Source organism: Eurypyga helias, unplaced genomic scaffold (assembly GCF_000690775.1).
Source record: "Eurypyga helias isolate BGI_N326 unplaced genomic scaffold, ASM69077v1 scaffold31492, whole genome shotgun sequence".
Lineage (NCBI taxonomy): Eukaryota > Metazoa > Chordata > Aves > Eurypygiformes > Eurypygidae > Eurypyga > Eurypyga helias.
Window position 1 is genome coordinate 17,668 of NW_010234701.1, and position 18,818 is coordinate 36,485.

Below are 18,818 nucleotides of genomic sequence, written 5' to 3' on the forward strand. Positions count from 1 at the left end.
CATTATGGGCTCATTAAACTTAGTAAGGTTTGTATAGCACTGCATTACGTGTTCCAACAGTCAGTTTATTAGCTAAAGGAGTAAAGGAATGACTAAAGTATTCATAAAATATATCTGGGAATATTGTCTGCTCCCCATGATGTTCATGGAAATAAGACACATTTTCAAACCTGCCGTTTGATAAACCCTAAAGATTCTTTCAACAGAATGACTATTTCCTTGTGATAACAAAAGCCTGGTAACATGTATGTTTTTCCTTAGATTACATGTTTGGCACAGCACTGTTCCCATGCACAAGCCAAACACATGCGTAACTGGAAACCAGGAGCAAAGATGTCAAGAGTTTTAATATAGGGTGTCATGGAATATTAGATCTAATGGAGTCTATCCTAAGGGACATCTCTCACCAGAGCACCCATCATGGAATTTAAACCAAACCAAAAGCAAACCTACTTAGGTTCTCTCTCATTTTCAAGAGCGACAGTCGAGGTATTTGTACATAAGCAAAACTAAAATGAGCAAATTTGACGCTGTACATCTTCCTCTGCTGCAGTCACAGAGAGTCACTAAGAGCTACGTCAGAAAACACTACATTCTCATAGGTTTTCTCAAGCGCTTTCCATGTTGTTGGCGGGACTCTCAAAATCCATGATCTGGTGCTTGCTGCTATTAATGTTATGTAGGGACAAATCTTGATATAGACTATGTCGATGTTACCAAGTTGTAAGCTTCGAAAATCGATACTGAGTTGTAATAGCAGCATTGCCATAAGCAGGTCAGAGCAAGACTTTGTTTTGTTCTGTTCTACAAGAATGTTTGTTCTATAAATGCTACAGCACAGGCACACAATGGTTTTTCTCAAACTAGTAAGACAATTCTCTTTTTGTTTAACTTAGTAACAACTTTCTCAATACACTTTGAGTATGAAGACGAATCATCTTCATGGGGAGCACTTTATGGCATTCACTCTGTGCCAAACTGCCTAGGAGACTAATCTTCATGTCATGAAGATGTCAATACTCATAAGGTGAACAATGTGGGTGTCTTTGGGGGCATTAACTGAAGCTTTGTGGGTTGTTTTTTTCCCCAAGCTCTCTCTGTAAGTCAGTTTAAGATTGTGGCAATTCCCAGGTTTCCAGCTGCAGGATAACAAAACCCAACTTTTGATGTCTGCTGTATGGTGATTTTTCTAGAAAGGATGGCTCTGTACATCATTCAGCACACCTGGCAGCAGATGAAAAAAAAAAGTGGGAGATAAGACAACTGCTTGTTGAGGACACTATAGAACCTTTTCCCTTTCCCACTATCAAATAAATAGGAGCTTCACACCACCTTTGTCCCTTTCCCACCATTAAGCCAGCCATACACAAAAACTACAGGCCTGTGAGATTCTTCTCTTAAGTACCTTTCCACAGTTGTTTGGGAACCCCTATCAAGTAACCTTTTTTCTTAACATACTCTCCACATAGGGTATGAAACATGCCCATCAGCTTATTGTGCAATGAAAATGGAGTAAATTCTACCACGTATGTCCAGGTAATTCCATCACAAGAGAAGCAGAAGGGAAACACTGGCAAGACTGCAACGATACAAGACTACTTTTGAAGGCTTGCCTCAACCTGTAGTTTGCTCTTAGTATTTGCCAGAAAAAATGGAAACAGGTCACCTGGGTGAGAGCATTTTAGCACAGCGGAAAGTCATTCTTTGCAAGGAAAAGTATAATTCTCTTGCAGAGCCCCAGGAGTGTGAAATATGCCCTGTGAGGTAAAGCACTGTGCTGCATTATAATTAAAACCATATTTTGGGAAGCTGCAACTTTGATGCATGCATTTAGGGATCTAGTGTTTATAAAGTATAGCAGTACAGTGGCTATTAATCCTACTAAAGCAGAGCTTACTTCCCTAGTGGGCAGTGCACCGGTTTGTTCCTTCTTTTCTTGCCATGCTTAATATTAACTGTCAGAGCCAAACATAAAGGAAATGTTTAATGTAATTAAATCAGTTGCCTAATTGCACCTTCTTATACTTCTTGTACAGGAACTTTTTCCGTACGTCTGCCTTCTGATAGCCACAGAAGTCAGAGAGAGACGAAGAAAGCCAGGAACGCAAACAGCAGGGTTGTGAAAGTTGTCAGCATAGGGCCGATTAGTGGCAACCAGAAAACATGTCCTGTGAGTTATCAGCTGTTTTCATACCCCTCTTCCAACCTGGCAAAGGAACAGAGCGTATCAGCTTCCAGAGGAGATTAGTTCCTACTCTGGTGGCATTTAGCGGTTTTCGCTCCCACCCTGATCACTGAGGGCAGGTGCAGAACACCCCACCAGCACAACCACCCTAAGGCAGAACAGTGCCGTTTGCAGATTAACTACATGCTCCTGATATATTCGGAATTCTAAAAATCACTGACATCTTCATAGGGTAGCAATCCTTTTCCAAAGATAATCCACACACAGCGTGGAAGACCCCGGCAGACACACACAAATGATCCCTACCTTAGAAAATAAGAACTGAGAGTAGGCAGTGGGGGACCACAGAAGAGAGTGCTAGAGGGTAACCAGAAGAACTGTGAAGGAAGCACTAAGGGACCAACAGAATATTTGACAGAAGAGAATTAAAAGGGATTTGGCAAGGACATAAAAAATTGGAATGAAGATTTGGTTTCAGCCACACTCTTATTAGTGTAAAGATATATAAATATTCAGAAAGTAAACCACAACAAAATGCATCTGTTCAGAGGAAGACAGAACCTCTGGGCATAATTTTCTTCCCTTTTATTTTAAAAGCTGACTCTAACAAAACAAATAAAGAAAAACATCCTGAACATCCATGTATTTCTCACATTTCCAAACAGCTTTCTACCTTTCTTTCCAGTAAAAAGGGCACCTGACTCTTCTCACCTAACTTCCAGCTGTCTGCAGGATAGGTTTCAATTTGTCTTCCTCTCAACCGCACCACAATCACCACCCTGAACCGGGATTCTCTTATCATATGTACCTCTAAAGACTAAGGCTTCAAGCAGGCTCTGCTCACCTTGGAATATGTTGGAAATGCCAGCCAGCTGAGCTGCTCTCAAAGCATGCTCCCTGCAGGATACCAGGAGGATGGAAGTAAGAGCTAATTTGAACAAAATAACTTAAGATACTAGAAATTAACATGAAATTTTCCTGTTCAAGTGTCTGGAGGGTACCAAAGTTGAGACTGGGGAAAGAAGGACTATTTTCTAGAGAGTTTAGAAATATACAGTCCCAATCCAGTATTTAAGCAATGCAATTTGGCATCCATCTCTACCTAATCCCAATTCTTTACAGTTCTCTCATTCACCCACTATAAACTTAAATATGAGACGGGAGCTTTGATCTGTGCCCAGAGCTGCCACCAAAATACTTACAGAAGGACTCAGAAGTTGTGTTTGTTCTTTGCTTTCCCGTATCTAAAGATAAAAATGTCACTGTGTAGTACATTCATTTCTCCAAACTGGTAAGGGGAACACTTGCGGTGCAGAAGAACTTCCTTTAGATTCCTGTAGCAAGTGGAAAACTGTGGAACAGACACATTCTATCTTGCCCCAGTTGTATCTGTTTCCCTGTCCATAGGCCACCTCTCAGACATCTTGCTGAAGGATGCTATCAGAACCTGGAGACACTGTACCTTCTCTGTACTGACACGTTCTCATCAGTAACTGGCAAGCACATACGGCCATCACAGTCGTGGTAACCTTCAGAAATTTCCTTCTTACCCGTCAGGGCAAAGCTGTCTCTTTTCTCCTGTTGCCTTGCAGCCTTCCCCAGGAACACAGATGAGTTTCAAGTTCAAAACAGCCTTACGGCTTCATACAAAACAGTCAAAATACAGTAAGGCACTTTGTTGTTTAAATTACCACCTGAGCCAAATCCCAGTAGCCTCATTTTTACCTTGTTCATGCTCTGCCTGGATTGCAGACAGGGGAAGGTTATGATCAACTTGCAGAGCTTTCCCTGTCCCAGTGATCCCACTTCACAATACAAGGTTTCAGGAAGGCAGCTCTGTGAATGAAACATTACTTCTAAAGGGCACATTTATAAGGCCAACGATGACTTTTAAACGTAATTGTCACACTTTTGAACACACAAATGTTTTCATATGCAGCACAGTGTTCAAGGGAAGACTTTCAAATCGCAAGGAGAATTACACAGAAGAACGGTATCTCTTCAGAGCAATCCCTCTTGCAAAAAGCCGTAATTCCATTGAATTTTCACACATTTTCAATACATGCGTACATTCCCTTGAAGTGGAACATGAGTTTCATCTGTGCTCATCAGGACTGGCTGATGGGAGGGCTTACCACACACAGGCAACTGCTGACAGCCACCACTGGCTGTAGGAAAAGATGTGTTAATGTCTACTGCTGACCAGCACTTCCTCCTTAGTGTGCAGTACCTGGCACTTGCTAAGCAGCATTTGTCCTCAAAGACCCTAAAAAGGTATCGAATGATGCAGATCCATGCTCTATTTCAGATGTGATTCCCGAGTAAGTGTGTCCATTCTGATTCATTAAATGGAAACCACGACATCTTGCAAACACACAAATTCTATCTCAAAGAATTGGAACGCATGCACGCAAATTAACACCGTCAAGTTTTTCCACATGAAGTCCTACAAAAAAAAGCCCTCAGCTCCCTGCCCCAAACCCCCATGGAAAACTCCCACCATCTTCAGAAGTGCTGCTAACCTTGTAAAGAAATCTCAAAGACAGCAAAGCAAATTGCAGTGCAGTTTTCAAAGCCAGCCGTCACCTATGTAATGATTGTTCGTTTCCCTGACACCTCTTCCACAGAAGCAAAAAGCTTCAGTTTATGGGAAAATATATATGAATTCCCATTTCCGTTAGCTGAGCTTTAGTTTGTGTTTTGTTGTTGTTGTGTGTTTGGTTTTTTTTTTTTTAACAAAACTGAGTACTGCAAATATGAGAAATGAAATGCAAAATTGGAGTTTAATTATGCTCTCTTTTAAGTCCATGGAACTTCAAAAAAATACAACCAGATTTCTAAAAGCTCTGAAAGACTTGGGTTTGGTTATTTTTTTAGATTATGGCAGGTAGAATAATTTTCAGTTTATATTACATTCCACTTTATTCCTGCAATTAAATGTGACTTTGAAAATTCAGTCAAATGACATTACTCAAAAGCCTATAAATTGAGAAGGAAAAAACTGGGAGAACTGAATTGTTGTCTCTTTTCACTATTACAACTGATTTTTCTCCCTCATCTGATTCATGAACATATCATTTCCTATGAAGATGCTGTGCTATCCAAACCTCATACAATGCAAAGAGGCAAAACACTGAATTTTTAAAGGTGAAATTAACTTTAACGGAAAAAATCCAGATGTATTTAGAAATAAAACAAAAAAATCCTGCATATGCCTGATCACTGGGCTCTGCCACCACAGAAGAAAAAATGGCCCACAGCCAACACACCTGGGGGCCAAATTTACCCATGAAGCCAGATGTGAATGAGTAGCAATGCTGAACCATGCACAGATGTTATTCTTGGTACTTTTTTCAAGGACTGATCCTTGATGAGGTGTAAGCTTCATGTTGTATGACATGGAATGTGTGATTAACAGCAGAGCAAAAGACACACCACAGTAAACGGCTGAGCAGTGACACCCCCAGAACAACCCCCATCACCTCAGCATCTACCTACACTAACACCCTCGTCTTTCAGAGGAAGAAACTTACCGCATTCCCCAGCCTTCAACCAGGCTCCTTTATTTACCTCCTTTCATATGAGTCTCTCAGTTTACAAAGCTCATTAAGCAGCCTGCATTCTACCCCAGAAAGAGCTTACCATCCAGGCCAGGCAGAACAGTACTCCTCATGGCCAGCACCAAGCCAAGCGGCGATCCAAAGAGGAAGAAATCAGACACCTCGAATTCAAATCGGCCCAGGTTTACTTCTGAGAGACTGGAATTCACAGGAGGAAAGTCTGCACCATCTTTCAACACACTTGAGTGGATGCTGAGCAAAGAAAATGCACTGATTCAACATGAATGAAGAGGGCATCCAGAGAAAAAAAATCCATTCCCAAAACAGGCTGCTTCGCAAGCGCCAGCACCTGCATCGAGATCCAAGCAACATGCCTTAAACCGTAGACAGATACTGCAGTACAGCAGACACTTGTCATGATTTCCAGGGCAGCTATCCCATAAGCTTACCACCTGCAGCATGCAAGTTTTCTACAGTTATTCTACAGAATACTTACTGCTAAGTTACGCAAGGACTTTGAACGCTTAAGGTTACCTCTCTTCCCTTTTAGCAGCACACACGTATGTAAGCGTGTTCTGAAACTTCCGCTACCAATTCTAACCTGCTCAAATTGTATAAGGACGATCGTATTAAAAGGTACAGTCAGAAAGTACGTTACGTGGGTACACAAAAAGCTCCTCTGGGCTACGAACTAGAATTTCACTACTTTTCAACTACTTATTACAGGTTAAAATTAATAAATAAAATAAAAATTAATAAATAAAAGCTTATAGATAGCTTTTAATCTTTTAAGTGATTTAAACTCTTTCATTTACTTCATATGCCACACATGCTTTGGGTAAATACAGATCACCTATCCCTCGCTGACAAAGAGTCACTCCTCATCCAGTTCTGCTGGAGACGGAGTAACTACATTTAGAAGCAGAAAAATAGCACATACACCTGCCATCCATCATGAGAGAGCAGCACATGCCTCCAGAGCGTGCAGAGCCTGCCTGAGAGATGCTGACCATGCTGACTTCAACCAGAGTTAACTGAAGCCCTCGTGAGTTATCTGCACACTACGCTCTGCATCAGTGGCCAAGCAGGATCAGAATCCAGAAATCCTGAAGACTGGTCTCAAACCAGGCCAAGACAGAAGGCCTCTCTCTCAATCTGAGAACCCATTCTCAATTTATAACCTGAGGTTACAAACTGAAAGCCCAGGGACCAAGCTTAGGACCCCGCTTAGGGTGGAGATGAAGAAAGCCCAGAACTCAATCCGTCACGGCACAGCAGTTAGGAGTGCCAGCAGCACGCGGACAGAACGCACAAGTGACACACAAACACAACCGCAGCGTGCAGGACAAGGACGTTTCTGTGCGAAAGAGCAATCTGTAACCTCATTACTCACACTGACACACCACATGTAAATGGCATTAAATAAGCTCATGGGGGAAAAAAAGGTCTTAATGATCTTACACAAATCTCACAGGCAGAAAACCAAAGGCTTAGAGTCTCTCTACCTACAGGGTGGGTCAGAGGATGACACGGTTTGGTTTGTGATTTTTTTCCCCCCTCTTCTTTACTTACCAGGGCATTTTTCTGCCATATTTAGGCCTCTGTTTTTCAAATATTCCTCAATAACTTAGCAACAGCTTAAAATTTGAGGAGTCCAAAATGCGAATGGAAGGTAACATTTTTCTATCTGCTTGCTGAAGTACAGCTTCATGTAAAGCTTTCAGTTTAAAATCACAGGTACACAGGGCATGGAAAAAGGCTTGGAAGAAAACTGTTATCTCTGTCTTCTAATTATCCTATTTATCCCCCAAGTCCTAAGTGCTTTACACAAGCAAACACTGTGTTTAAACACAGTACTCCTATACAAGGACCTAAAAGTGACTGACTAAAAAAATCCTCATCTTTCAGCTGCAGACAAGCAAAAAACAACTACTCTGCCTCAGAGGGAAGACACTTACAACGTATCGATATCCAGAAAACCCAGTGGTTTGAAAATAAAAAGTAGGAAAGTCAACGAAAGCAAAGTACATTCAGTCAAAACAAGAAAATAAAATTACCTTAAACTGCTACTACCAAAACTGCCGGACTTGAAGCAGAGCACAGTGGTAAGTCTGCACTACACTCAACTGTGGAAGAACTGAAACTTCAACACAAATAAGACTTCTCCCTCTGCATCACTCTCAGTGAAATAAAGGAAGCAAGATGATGAACAGAGGAAGAAAAGCACAAAGAATTCAGATAAGTAAAAAAAACCAAATAGCTTAGAACAGGCAGAAACAATGAGACAAAGAGAATGCTTATCTTCCCATTAAATATTTATTTTAAAGGTTTCTTAGGGTCCAGGAAAGCTAATTAACTTCCTCCCCCCATTTATGCCTAATGTTTATGCAGGGGTGTTTTGTTGGTTTGTGTTAAAGCTGATCTCACTAGCTCACAGACCCATGGGAGCACCTAAAGCAATTATCTCACTCTTTACAGAATAATAGAAAGCCTGTAAGCGAAGTCAGAGGGCTCTCTAGGAAGAAAAATATATCAGAAATTTAGAATTATAAAGCATTCACCCATCTTGATTTGTGTGGGCTGCACTGAAGAAATGGAACTACTTGCATTCGGTTTTGCATATTCAAAACTCTCCCAGCTGCATAAAGACTGAAGGAAACCTCTCCACATGTGTCAGTTCATGCTAGACCCACTAGATCCATGGTTTTCTTTGATGGAATACACGGACTTGAAGAAACACACCACGAACAATAGAAATGACTGTGTTGCTCTGGGGCTGACAGACTCCCCTCAGTGGCAGCCTATTTCTGTTACTCAGTCATCAAACACCAGTTACCTAGAGAGGAAAGCATGATGCTGGGTTATAGTATCACAGTCATAGGTGGATGAGTCACTCTGTTTCCTAGGCAACGGCTGCCTTGGCTTCTCATCCTCCATGATTCCCGAGATGTCAATATTGCTTTTGCTCAGGCGTTTGCTGCCACCCAGACTTGAGTCCTCTGCTAAGAGGGGATTATCCTTCAGAGAATGAACAGAGCAAAAGGAAGATTTAGACAGTGACCAAAATACGACAGAGCTTACATATGTAATGGCTGCATTTATACATTTGACCTCACTTTATCCAAGAAAGGGTGGAAGGGGTTACACTTTCTCTCTGCAGTAGAAGGAAAGGAAGGAGATGAAGGCTAAATTTCCCTGTATGACATACAGCCTGAAAGCTGGAAGGAGAATCAGGAATTTTAGGGTGGGGGAAAAAAGAGGTAACACAAAAGCTTTATCCTTCATGACTTCATCATTCTTAGAGAACTACAAATATCATAAGGTAATCGGAAGGGGTCTTACCTGAGTGGACAAAATGCCCATTACAACATTAAGGGTCTTGCTCCTCATGTTCCATGGATGCAGGACCTGATTTTTTAAGAATGTGAACTTCTGTGGGATGCAAGAGGAGACCAGTGGTACCATATCTTTAAGGTACCCCTTAAAATAGGAAATACATTTATTTATTGTTCATTTCCTCCAGCACTTCCGTGGCTTGCACCAGCATCCTCCCTGACATATCCTTATTACCCCCAGACTTCAATGCCAGTAGCCAATGCAAATGCTGCTTTTCCAAACAAACACCATCGGACCGAATCCCCCAGTTCACGCGTGAGATCTGGGTGCACGAGACATACAAGATCTGGTTCTTTCTAACAACTGTGGAATCCAATCCTGTGTAAATCATCTTCTGTTCAGATCAACAAAATAAGGCACTGAAAATGCCTGACATCTATTTTTACGAACCTTCCAAGATACGAACATCAGCAACGCCCACCGGGAGAACAGACACGGTTAAACCCCTTCTAACGGCACAATTATTGGTTTTCACACATATTCCGCTAACTCTTACAATACCGTACTGTAATTCACGGGATGAGGTAATACAACCAGCATTAGCATCTTGCAGAAGGTTAGTTTAGGACCAGAGTATTCACAGACTGTGATGGTACAGTGAAAACAACTTCACATGCAGGCAGGAATCTCTTTGCATTTCCTAGTAGCGTAGCAAAATTCACACCATGCCAACTTTAACAGGGAAGTTGAGTAACATTTAGGACCTTGCTTGGCATACTGCTAATGTATCTACAGTGTTAAAACTAAGCCTCACTTGGTGCAGTTGTTACCATTTAAGAGTGCAGAGAGCTATTTCACCGGGCCAGGTCGGAGGTGAGGGCTCCTGCTGCGTGTTGGCAGCTGACTGCCCCACCAATTTGGGTGCTGAAGTGGTGTAAAACCAAAAGAATGTCTCCACCTGAGCTACGTCCTTCCGCTGAGTTCAAGTCAGAACCAACTACAGGCCCTACATGTATTTTTTCATGTAACCACTAACTTTTTTTCAGCCTGACACTGACTCTATGTGCTCTAACATTAATCCTTTTTAGCACCTCTACCTGTTCTCCAGAACACCAGGGACCTTTCCCAGCCAAAATTTCTATAACCAAAGTGTTTCTGACAGAATTTCTTACAGGGTAACTTTTTAAAGGTGAATTCTGAAGAATGTACATGAATAAGTCTTTATCTGCTCATGTCTCATGATTATCTTAAACTGATTCAGCAGTCAAAGGTATTTATTCACTTCTGAGCCTTCATCATGAGTGCCAATCTCTAGCTTGTTCCCACGCAACAGTGCCATGAAAATGCAATAAATTTATGATTTTAAATTGTAATTTGTCACAAATATTCTGAAAGCTTTACCTAAAATTACCATTTGGTGGGTTTACTATGAGTAAGTTTATTGAAGTGTATAAGAATATTCACAGTGGCACACAAAATGCAGGTGAAGCCACATATATGCAGCTGAAAGGGAATGACCTCTTGGCTTCTGTGACAAGTGAATGATTAGTCTTATTGCCAAGAACAGGGAACCCAGGAACTATAGCCAGTGCCAGCTCTGGAGCTGGCTTTTATCCCACGACAATCTGTTCACGTGATAGTCCACTGGGGACTGAACTGGAACCAATTCATTTTACACGTTACTGAACAGCCATTGAGCAGAGAAAGCCTGACAACCTTCTCACAGAGACAGAAGGTTATTTGGTGAGAAGAACTATTACTGAGAAATTAACTTCTCTAAACCATCTGGGCCTTCTCTGCATCTGAACAATGAAAATTACAATCAGATGCTAAGATCATGTCAAAATGCCTGCACACTGTGGCATTATGGTGAAGAGAAAGTGTTCGAATTTACTGTGGTCTGATACATTAAAAAAAAAAGAAGTCTTGTTAAAAAAGTCCCGTATTGAAACAAAACTGTCTGGATTTTAAGCTCACTGGTTTGAGCTTTTACGTTCACCTTCATGACAGTCTTTCCTATATACTGCAAAGGAGATTGAGCCAATTCAGCATTTGTATTAGCCAGATCAGCACGAGACACAGTTCTGAAAAAGAGACTACACCACTTAAAAAGACATTAGGCAACACATTAGAAGAAGGTTGAGGTGATCAGTATAGCGACTATTCACCCCATGTTAAACAGTTAAAAAGCTTGTTTTCCATTGCTACAAGCTCTTTCAACTTCCCCACATGCCACAACTAAAATCTCACCTGCAGTAAAACGGTATCAATACTGGGATTTGAATCAGTCACCCACAGGTGACTTTTCTTTATCTTTGATCCATGTGAAGCAAATTGCCATCTTTCTCCATTTGTCCTAATGAAGAGTTGCCTACTTCTAAATGAATCATAGAATCACTAGGTTGGAAAAGACCTTAGAGATCATCCAGTCCAACCGTATCTGTCCACCACTAAACCACATCTCTCAGCACTTCATCCACCCGTCTCTTAAACACATCCAGGGATGGTGACTCCACCACCTCCCTGGGCAGCCTGTTCCAGTGTCTGATAACCCTTTCGGTGAAGAACTTCTTCCTTACATCCACTCTAAACCTCCCCTGGCGCAGCTTGAGTCCATTCCCCCTCGTCCGATCATCTGTCATTAGGGAGAAGAGACCAACACCCACTTCTCCACAACCTCCTTTCAGGTAGTTGTAGGCAGTGATCAGGTCTCCTCTCAGCCTCCTCTTCTCAAGGCTAAACAAGCCCAGTTCCCTCAGTCGCTCCTCATAAGACATATTCTCCAGACCCTTCACCAGTTTTGTGGCCCTTCTCTGGACACGCTCCAGGACCTCAATGTCTTTCTTGTAGTGAGATGATGAGTATTTTAGCTGTTGCAACATAAAAGAACCATCCTCCTCTCCTAAGAGACAGTGTTCCCAACCAAGAACAGTGATTACTAATGTAAGAGATTGGGTTTCCTCTTCTGATGATGGACCAAGTTAATTTCCTCCTTCTGTTCTTTAATGACCCAAAGAGTGATACGATGGTGATGACAACACCACTGGCTTTCTTTGTTAAATACTTCGACATTTATGTAACTGATTTTTAAAAAGCAAGAGTAACTAGTCTGTCTGGTCTAAGCAGTGACATTTGCTCTGCTGCAGATACTTTTATTGAATATACAGGTAAATTTTCAAATACTGTCCTGTACAAGCATGTACGTGCAACAATCCTCACGATCTCAGTAACCATTCACATTTCTGCTATACTGTAGAAGTCACTACCTTTTATGGACAATCCTGACTTGATTATTTAGGGTATATTGGAAACTAAAATACAGAAAACAGACTACAACATACAAACCAACAAATACTCACCCGGGGCAGTAAAAGAATGTACCATTCTAACTCCTTATTTAACTGCCTCGTTAAATTAACAGACCCTCTCTCTCCAAAGGAAGTGTCCAGTGCCTAGAACTGTGAACTATTCAGAGAATGTAATGGTCACTGCATCACCAACCTAGCTTATTATTATAGACCACTTCGACATAAACAGAGAAAGAGGGGAACTATGTATACCTAATTTACTCTATTTTCACAGTTTATAACAAGAACATAAAAAGCAATGTCTAGGAGTACCTCAGTCTCACCCGTATTTGCAATTAGTCTCACTTCACAAATGCCACTGACATCTGTGAGGTGGTAAAGTAAAAAACTCTCATATTTCTGCATCTCAAACTCTTCCAACCTGACCCATTTCTACTGGAGACACCAAAGAAAGGGGAGGGAGGGGGAGAACCAGTAAAAAAAGTCTTCCTGAAGGTGTTCACAGGAGGAAGCTGAGAACAACGGACAGAAAGACAAGATAAGGAAGGAAAAGAATGCTCAGTTCTGAACACACAGAGTAGCAGAGATGAAGAGAGAAGGAAAAAAGGGAGAAGATGGAGAGAGGTATGGGAAGAGCAGCTCTGTGGTATCAGGAAAGAGATGAGCACCAGTAAGTTGAAACTGTAAGAACAAGGAAGTCAAAAGAACCTACACTCCCTAAAGGCCGATCCCCACTCTCAGATGCATCAGCAGCCCTCGCACAGCTGACCCCACTGTAGGACTAGGAGCCAGGAGAACCATTTCTCCATTTACTCTGCACGCAACGCACTGTCCTCAGTGCTGGCACTATCAAAGGCTGGCTGCGGTGAATCCAGAGCCATGTTACTGATGGTGAGTAATTCTCCTTCCTGGAGACATTTAGAGGATGTCTCTCGGCTCGAGAGCACTCCCATCACACACAGCTCTCAACTGAGCCCAGCAGGTTGGTATCACCGAGCTGATTTTTGAGGAGAAAGGTAACTAAAGAGTCAAGTGATGCAACAATTTGGCCAGGGTCACAAAACCATCCAAGACCAGAGTGTGGGCACCTCACTGAGTGACAACTCTGACACACCACACCCCTTTCTCCATATCCACTTGAGTCTGACATACGTAAGAAAGAAAATTGAACTAATCTTAAGTGTTGAACACAATAATGAAGCTTACATGCTAGCACGACTTTTAAAAATTGTGCTTTTACTAACATAAAATCCTCCCTGGATCACAGTTAGAATTAATCCTCCCCTCCCTCCAAAAGCAGCACTCATACAGACCCTGCTATGCTCAGTGCTCCCCTCACAGAGCCCCAGGAAACGTGCCTGCCTCATCAGGAAGGAGGCATTCCTTCACCAGTCACCAGAACTTACTCAGATGAACACAACTTAATGCTAGGCTACCCCAGGTAGTAGCACACGGAATTCCAGATCCTACGTGAACAAATTAAAAAAGATTGTAAAAAGATAGGTGAAAGATTTTGGCAAAACCAGGAGCCTACCTGAGATTACCGCGAGAGGACATGATCGCATCTACAGTCAGGGATACAACAAAGGGCACTTCGCAACCCTACCTTAAAGGTTTACAGATAAAGCCTTCGCTAGTGTTTTCCGTGCATCATAACACTGAAGCTGCAGACTTAAGTTTCAGACAGCCATTTCTTTGATATATGAGCAAAATCCCGTGCTATCATGGCAATTTACCAAATCCTTAAATTTTCTCTGGTTTATATGGAGCTCATTTCCTCCAGTGAATGAATCTATAGGGTTTCAGCTGTGTAGATTTTTTCTCTTCACCTGGATGCTGCTGATGCTTCCTCTCCTGCTACTGTTCCGACTCTCGTCCGCTGTATTAGAATTATAGCAGATGGCATCAAAGCCCAAAATTCCTCCAATGCAGTCACCAATGAGACACACCTGAGGAAATAAAGAGATTTTTTGGGGGAGTTGCAGCAAGTGTTTTAAAAGAAACAAAAAGAGCACAGCACAGCACAGGAGTTGCTGTCTTACTTTACACCTTTGTTCCTGTTTGGGTTTTTTTTTCACACCCTGGTTCCTATTGCAGCCGAAAACGTGTAGCCACTTTCTCACACTTCTTTTTATCTCCAAACATACGACTTGTGGCAAGAGTATCTATTCCAGGGACTATTTTGACCGGCTAGGAGTTCTGCCAAACGTGCTAGTATTCTTCCAGGTGCTTGCAGCCAGATTCCAGCTCAGAAAGTCCAGATCACCAGACAACCCGTCTCACAAAGATTTCAATCCACCAGACATTTCCTTCAGAGTCACACAGGGAAGAGGATCTCAACAGATTAAAACCAGATTGATAGTCCCCTGTCAGGACAAGGGAATGGAACTTTTAAGTGAGGTATTAAGCAGCAGATTCGCTCTTGCTTCTCTTTTAATATAAACATACAAGCTACCTTCAAACTATGGATCTGGAAATTAAAATACAGAGAGTACTAAAACTGGGAATTCATTAAGTTGGAGTAGTTTTATGGCACACTAGAACCTACCTCACAAGCCAATTGCTCTGAACACCTCCCCATCCCACAGGAGATGACTCTTTCTCCCTGTCTCAGGGATGAATAATAGCTGGATTACCTGTCTCCCTGATAACAACCCCACGGTTCCACAGGTTCCAGCAACCCTTTCTCTCCAGTCGTCAGACAGAAGCAAAGGTCTAGTCTATTGTTCCCAAGTCCCATTCGTTTAACAGAAGACATTACCCCGCCCCTTACAAACCTTGTTTCTAGCCTTAATTCAGGTTGGCTACAGCACTAAACTACGAGTTTTGGCTAACAGGCCACTCTGTGTGAGTTCTTCAAAGCAAAGCGTGTTAGGCAAAGCGAATGCTGCAAGATGCAGGTAGGAAAAAACCTCAAACTTCTCTTAGTGCATCTCCACACACCACACTGTCTTAACTGAGCACATTTCTTGGGATAAAAACATTTTAAAAATAAAATATTAAAATGCATTAAGGTAACATCTATGCTAAGAAATTCTTGTTCTGAAGTTGTACACAGTTGAAGAGCATACTGATCTACCCTCTGATTTTCAAATTTCTATGCCACGCAATGAAGTCCACAAAGAGCTGAAAATTATGATACAGGTAACCTTAAACCTGATGGCATGTTTTGGGAGGGAAAAACAGTGCCTTCCTCAACTTACCATTCCATTTCTAATCGTTATGACTGGCATTAAGGTAATGGAGTTAACTTGTTCCAGATACTGTATAAAACCAAAAGGGCAATCTCTGATCTAATTAACTTGCAATATAAACGGACATAAGAGACCAAAATATGAAAGGAAAGATATCATATAACCTAATCCCCACCCTGTGTGTATGTGTTTTAGAGGTACAGGACTTATGCCGAGTTAGAGTGGAGATTTCTAAGGGCCAAAGCAAAGCACTTGTAGGCAGCATGGAGAAGTCACTTCCATTCTAACAAGCTGAGTTGGTAACTGTTGACGGTGAAAATTCTGCAGAGCATACAGAGGTCATGCATACTTCTCCATGTGAAAAGATTAATATGTTTGTGAAAAACACCACGGAGATCTTCTTTGTAGCTTTATCAAAGAAAACAAACCCTATAACATTCAATTTCTACTGAGAGAATTGTTTTCACAAGTATTTCTGTAAGTGGTATAATTCTTTATATAATTTCACCTTTCAAATGTTCTATCACTGCAGCTGGGCCGTTTTCATGCTTCAAGCAAGAATAGTTTACTATGGATATTAAAACTGGCTTCAAACCAAATTTTAGTCTAAAAATACTGATATGCCTCAGTATAATCTTATTACTGCTATGGAAAAGAAATTGTTTGTGAGATAAGATCCATGCATTCCTTCAAAGATTACGCTGTACTCTATGTTAAATGTCTTCTATTTTATTTCCTTTTTCTGAAGCCTGGAGGTCCCTGTACTTTAAGGAAGTGCATGTTTCTGGCTACACAGGCAGCCCCATCACAAAATAATTTAACTCACACAGGGTATCATGCTTGTTCTATGCAAAGCAGGAAAGTACTGTTTTTTGTAATCTAAAGATGGAGAAGTAGGAACAATAACTGCCAGCTGGAAGAAGTCTGCAAGTGTTGGAACTAGATGATCTTTAAGGTCCCTTCCAACCCAAACCATTCTGTGATTCTGTGACTTCACTAGGGAGTGGGTCACACCAGCAAAATGACATGACTTTCCCAGAGTTACATAGGAAGTCTGCAACACTATGGGAAGTGAGCATTTGTCTTCTAAGTTCCTTTACTGCCAGTTTTTTAATTACTATTGTGATGGAGGCAAAAAAGAAGTAGCAATAGTTAAATGTTGGATTCCTTATGCTCTTATTCAGAGATGTCCCAACTCTGCAATCAGCTCTAGCAGGTGCATGAGGAACTCAGTAACACGGAGTATAATTTGCCTTCGGCTGGCATACTTGTTCACTGCTTAGCACAGCACACTTACCACACAACTAAGGCTCTTATCTTACCGAAGGCTACCAAAGTTCGTAGCAATACTTAGTAAGAGCTTAGGGGTCAAAATGCTTGTGGGAGAAGGTATAGTATCTTCTACCAACTGAGTATGTCCAAGTTAGATATTGCACAGGATTCCAGAAGTGTCTTTCTCATGCTGGGCACTGAGAAGGCATTTTGCATCGGTAATCCCATGCAAATCCCATGTTCATTCATCATATTTGCAGTATTGTCCCACATTCGCAACTCAAAGCCCTCAACGCGATGGCTAAAAAAAGAAAACAGCCTTGCTCTGAAGGAATTTTACTTTACGTAAGAGAAAACAGTCCTACCTGTCCATTAAAACCAGCCCCATCTGTAGATTTGAGAAATTCATTGTAAACTTGATTGGCTCTACTGATCACCATGGCAACTGCATCCTGGTATTGAGGGGATGAAACAGCCAGCAAGGGCAAGGCAGCCAGTGGGATGTGGTCTTCACTGCTGCTGAGACAGCTCTCATCATAGCTGTAGGGATTTAGGCTGGAGAAGGACATGCTAGCATCAGGAAAAATGCAAGAGGCAGCACACAGCATCAGAGAACAAACAGTTACTTATTAACAGAAATGGGTTGGGCTATTGCAGTTCACAGTGAGAGAATTCAGGAAGGATCATCTCACAGAATTCAAGAGCTTAAAAAAAAAAAAAAAGAGTTGCTGCTTCATGTGAATGAAATCATGCTAGAAGGCACATTTCTGTAGTTAAACATACTTGGTGCAATTTTTCCACACAGAAATAGACATAATTTAGAACAGCAAAGAGATTATTCTGTTTCAGCTTTTTTGTTTTCCACATTAACAACTTACTACATCAAAGAATGAGATCCAATCATCACAATGGAATATTGTTTCCTGGAGCATGAGTGTGACAGATGTGTTGTTCAAAAGCATATAAAAATATTTCTCCCGTGTCCCATCCTTTCAAAAAGATGGAACAAAGCTGCACACGTTCCGAAACCATACGTAAACATTTTGCAAACAGGAGGTGACTCGCCTGAAAACACAAGTTTAAATTTGATAGGATGTCAGCTTTATTTCTGCTTGGATGTTGTGCACCCTGCAAGTTTCTCAGGAAATCTGCCAATCATGTCTTCACAGATTTTTAGTGATGAGTGGGGAAAACAATTCAGAGAGCCACAAGATGTGAGGCACATTACATCTTCCAGTAAATTGACTCTCCTTTACAGATTAAGGGAAAGTCAGAAGTATTTTGGTAATTCCGCTCATTCAAAGTTCATCCAAAGCTGCAGGCAGGCAACTTCAACACTGTTTTACACTCACTTTCTTTAGGAACTTGGTGGGCTATCACAGTATGAAAAAGCAAACTGCCTGAAGTGGAATTACACTGTCTTTGTCAAAACCTCCATCCTTTGGACTATTACCAGGGTAATGGATGAAGAACATCAGACCTGCAATGCTCAAGTGTGGAAGCTGGTCTGTGTCCATGTCCTGAGATTAGATTAGATTAGATGTCAGGAAGAAATTCTTCACAGAGAGGGGGGGGAGGCACTGGGACAGGTTGCCCAGAGAAGCTGTGGATGCCCCATCCCTGGAAGTGTCCAAGGCCAGGCTGGATGAGGCTTGGAGCAACCTGGTCTAGTGCAAGGTGTCCCTGCCCATGGCAGGGGGGTTGGAACTAGATGATCTTTAAGGTCCCTTCCAACCCAAACCATTCTATGATTCTATGATTCTGAGCCCAAGTGAACATTTCCACACTGGCCTCTCGCTGAAGCACTCCAATGATTTGGTATTTTACATCCAAAGTAGTGCAACATTCCTATGTCCTGAAGTTCAGCTGGTCTGCCAAGCTGTGCCAATTTACTAATTAACACAGCTTCATTCTGCCAGCTGATCAGATCATCCAAATGCACAGCAAGTGTACAGTTATGAAT

General features: G+C 41.7%; 1 protein-coding gene across 1 annotated transcript in view; it reads right to left on the reverse strand.

The window, feature by feature from the left end:
- Window positions 1-18,818, reverse strand: part of PITPNM3 (PITPNM family member 3) — a 79,502-nt gene that overhangs the window by 15,045 nt on the left and 45,639 nt on the right. Inside the window, exons 6-9 of the mRNA XM_010146528.1 lie at window positions 17,221-17,410; window positions 14,219-14,338; window positions 8,582-8,763; window positions 5,828-5,997 (exon numbers count right to left, since the gene is read on the reverse strand). Coding sequence (XP_010144830.1) covers window positions 5,828-5,997; window positions 8,582-8,763; window positions 14,219-14,338; window positions 17,221-17,410 — 662 coding nt within the window. The remainder of the gene's footprint in view (window positions 1-5,827; window positions 5,998-8,581; window positions 8,764-14,218; window positions 14,339-17,220; window positions 17,411-18,818) is intronic.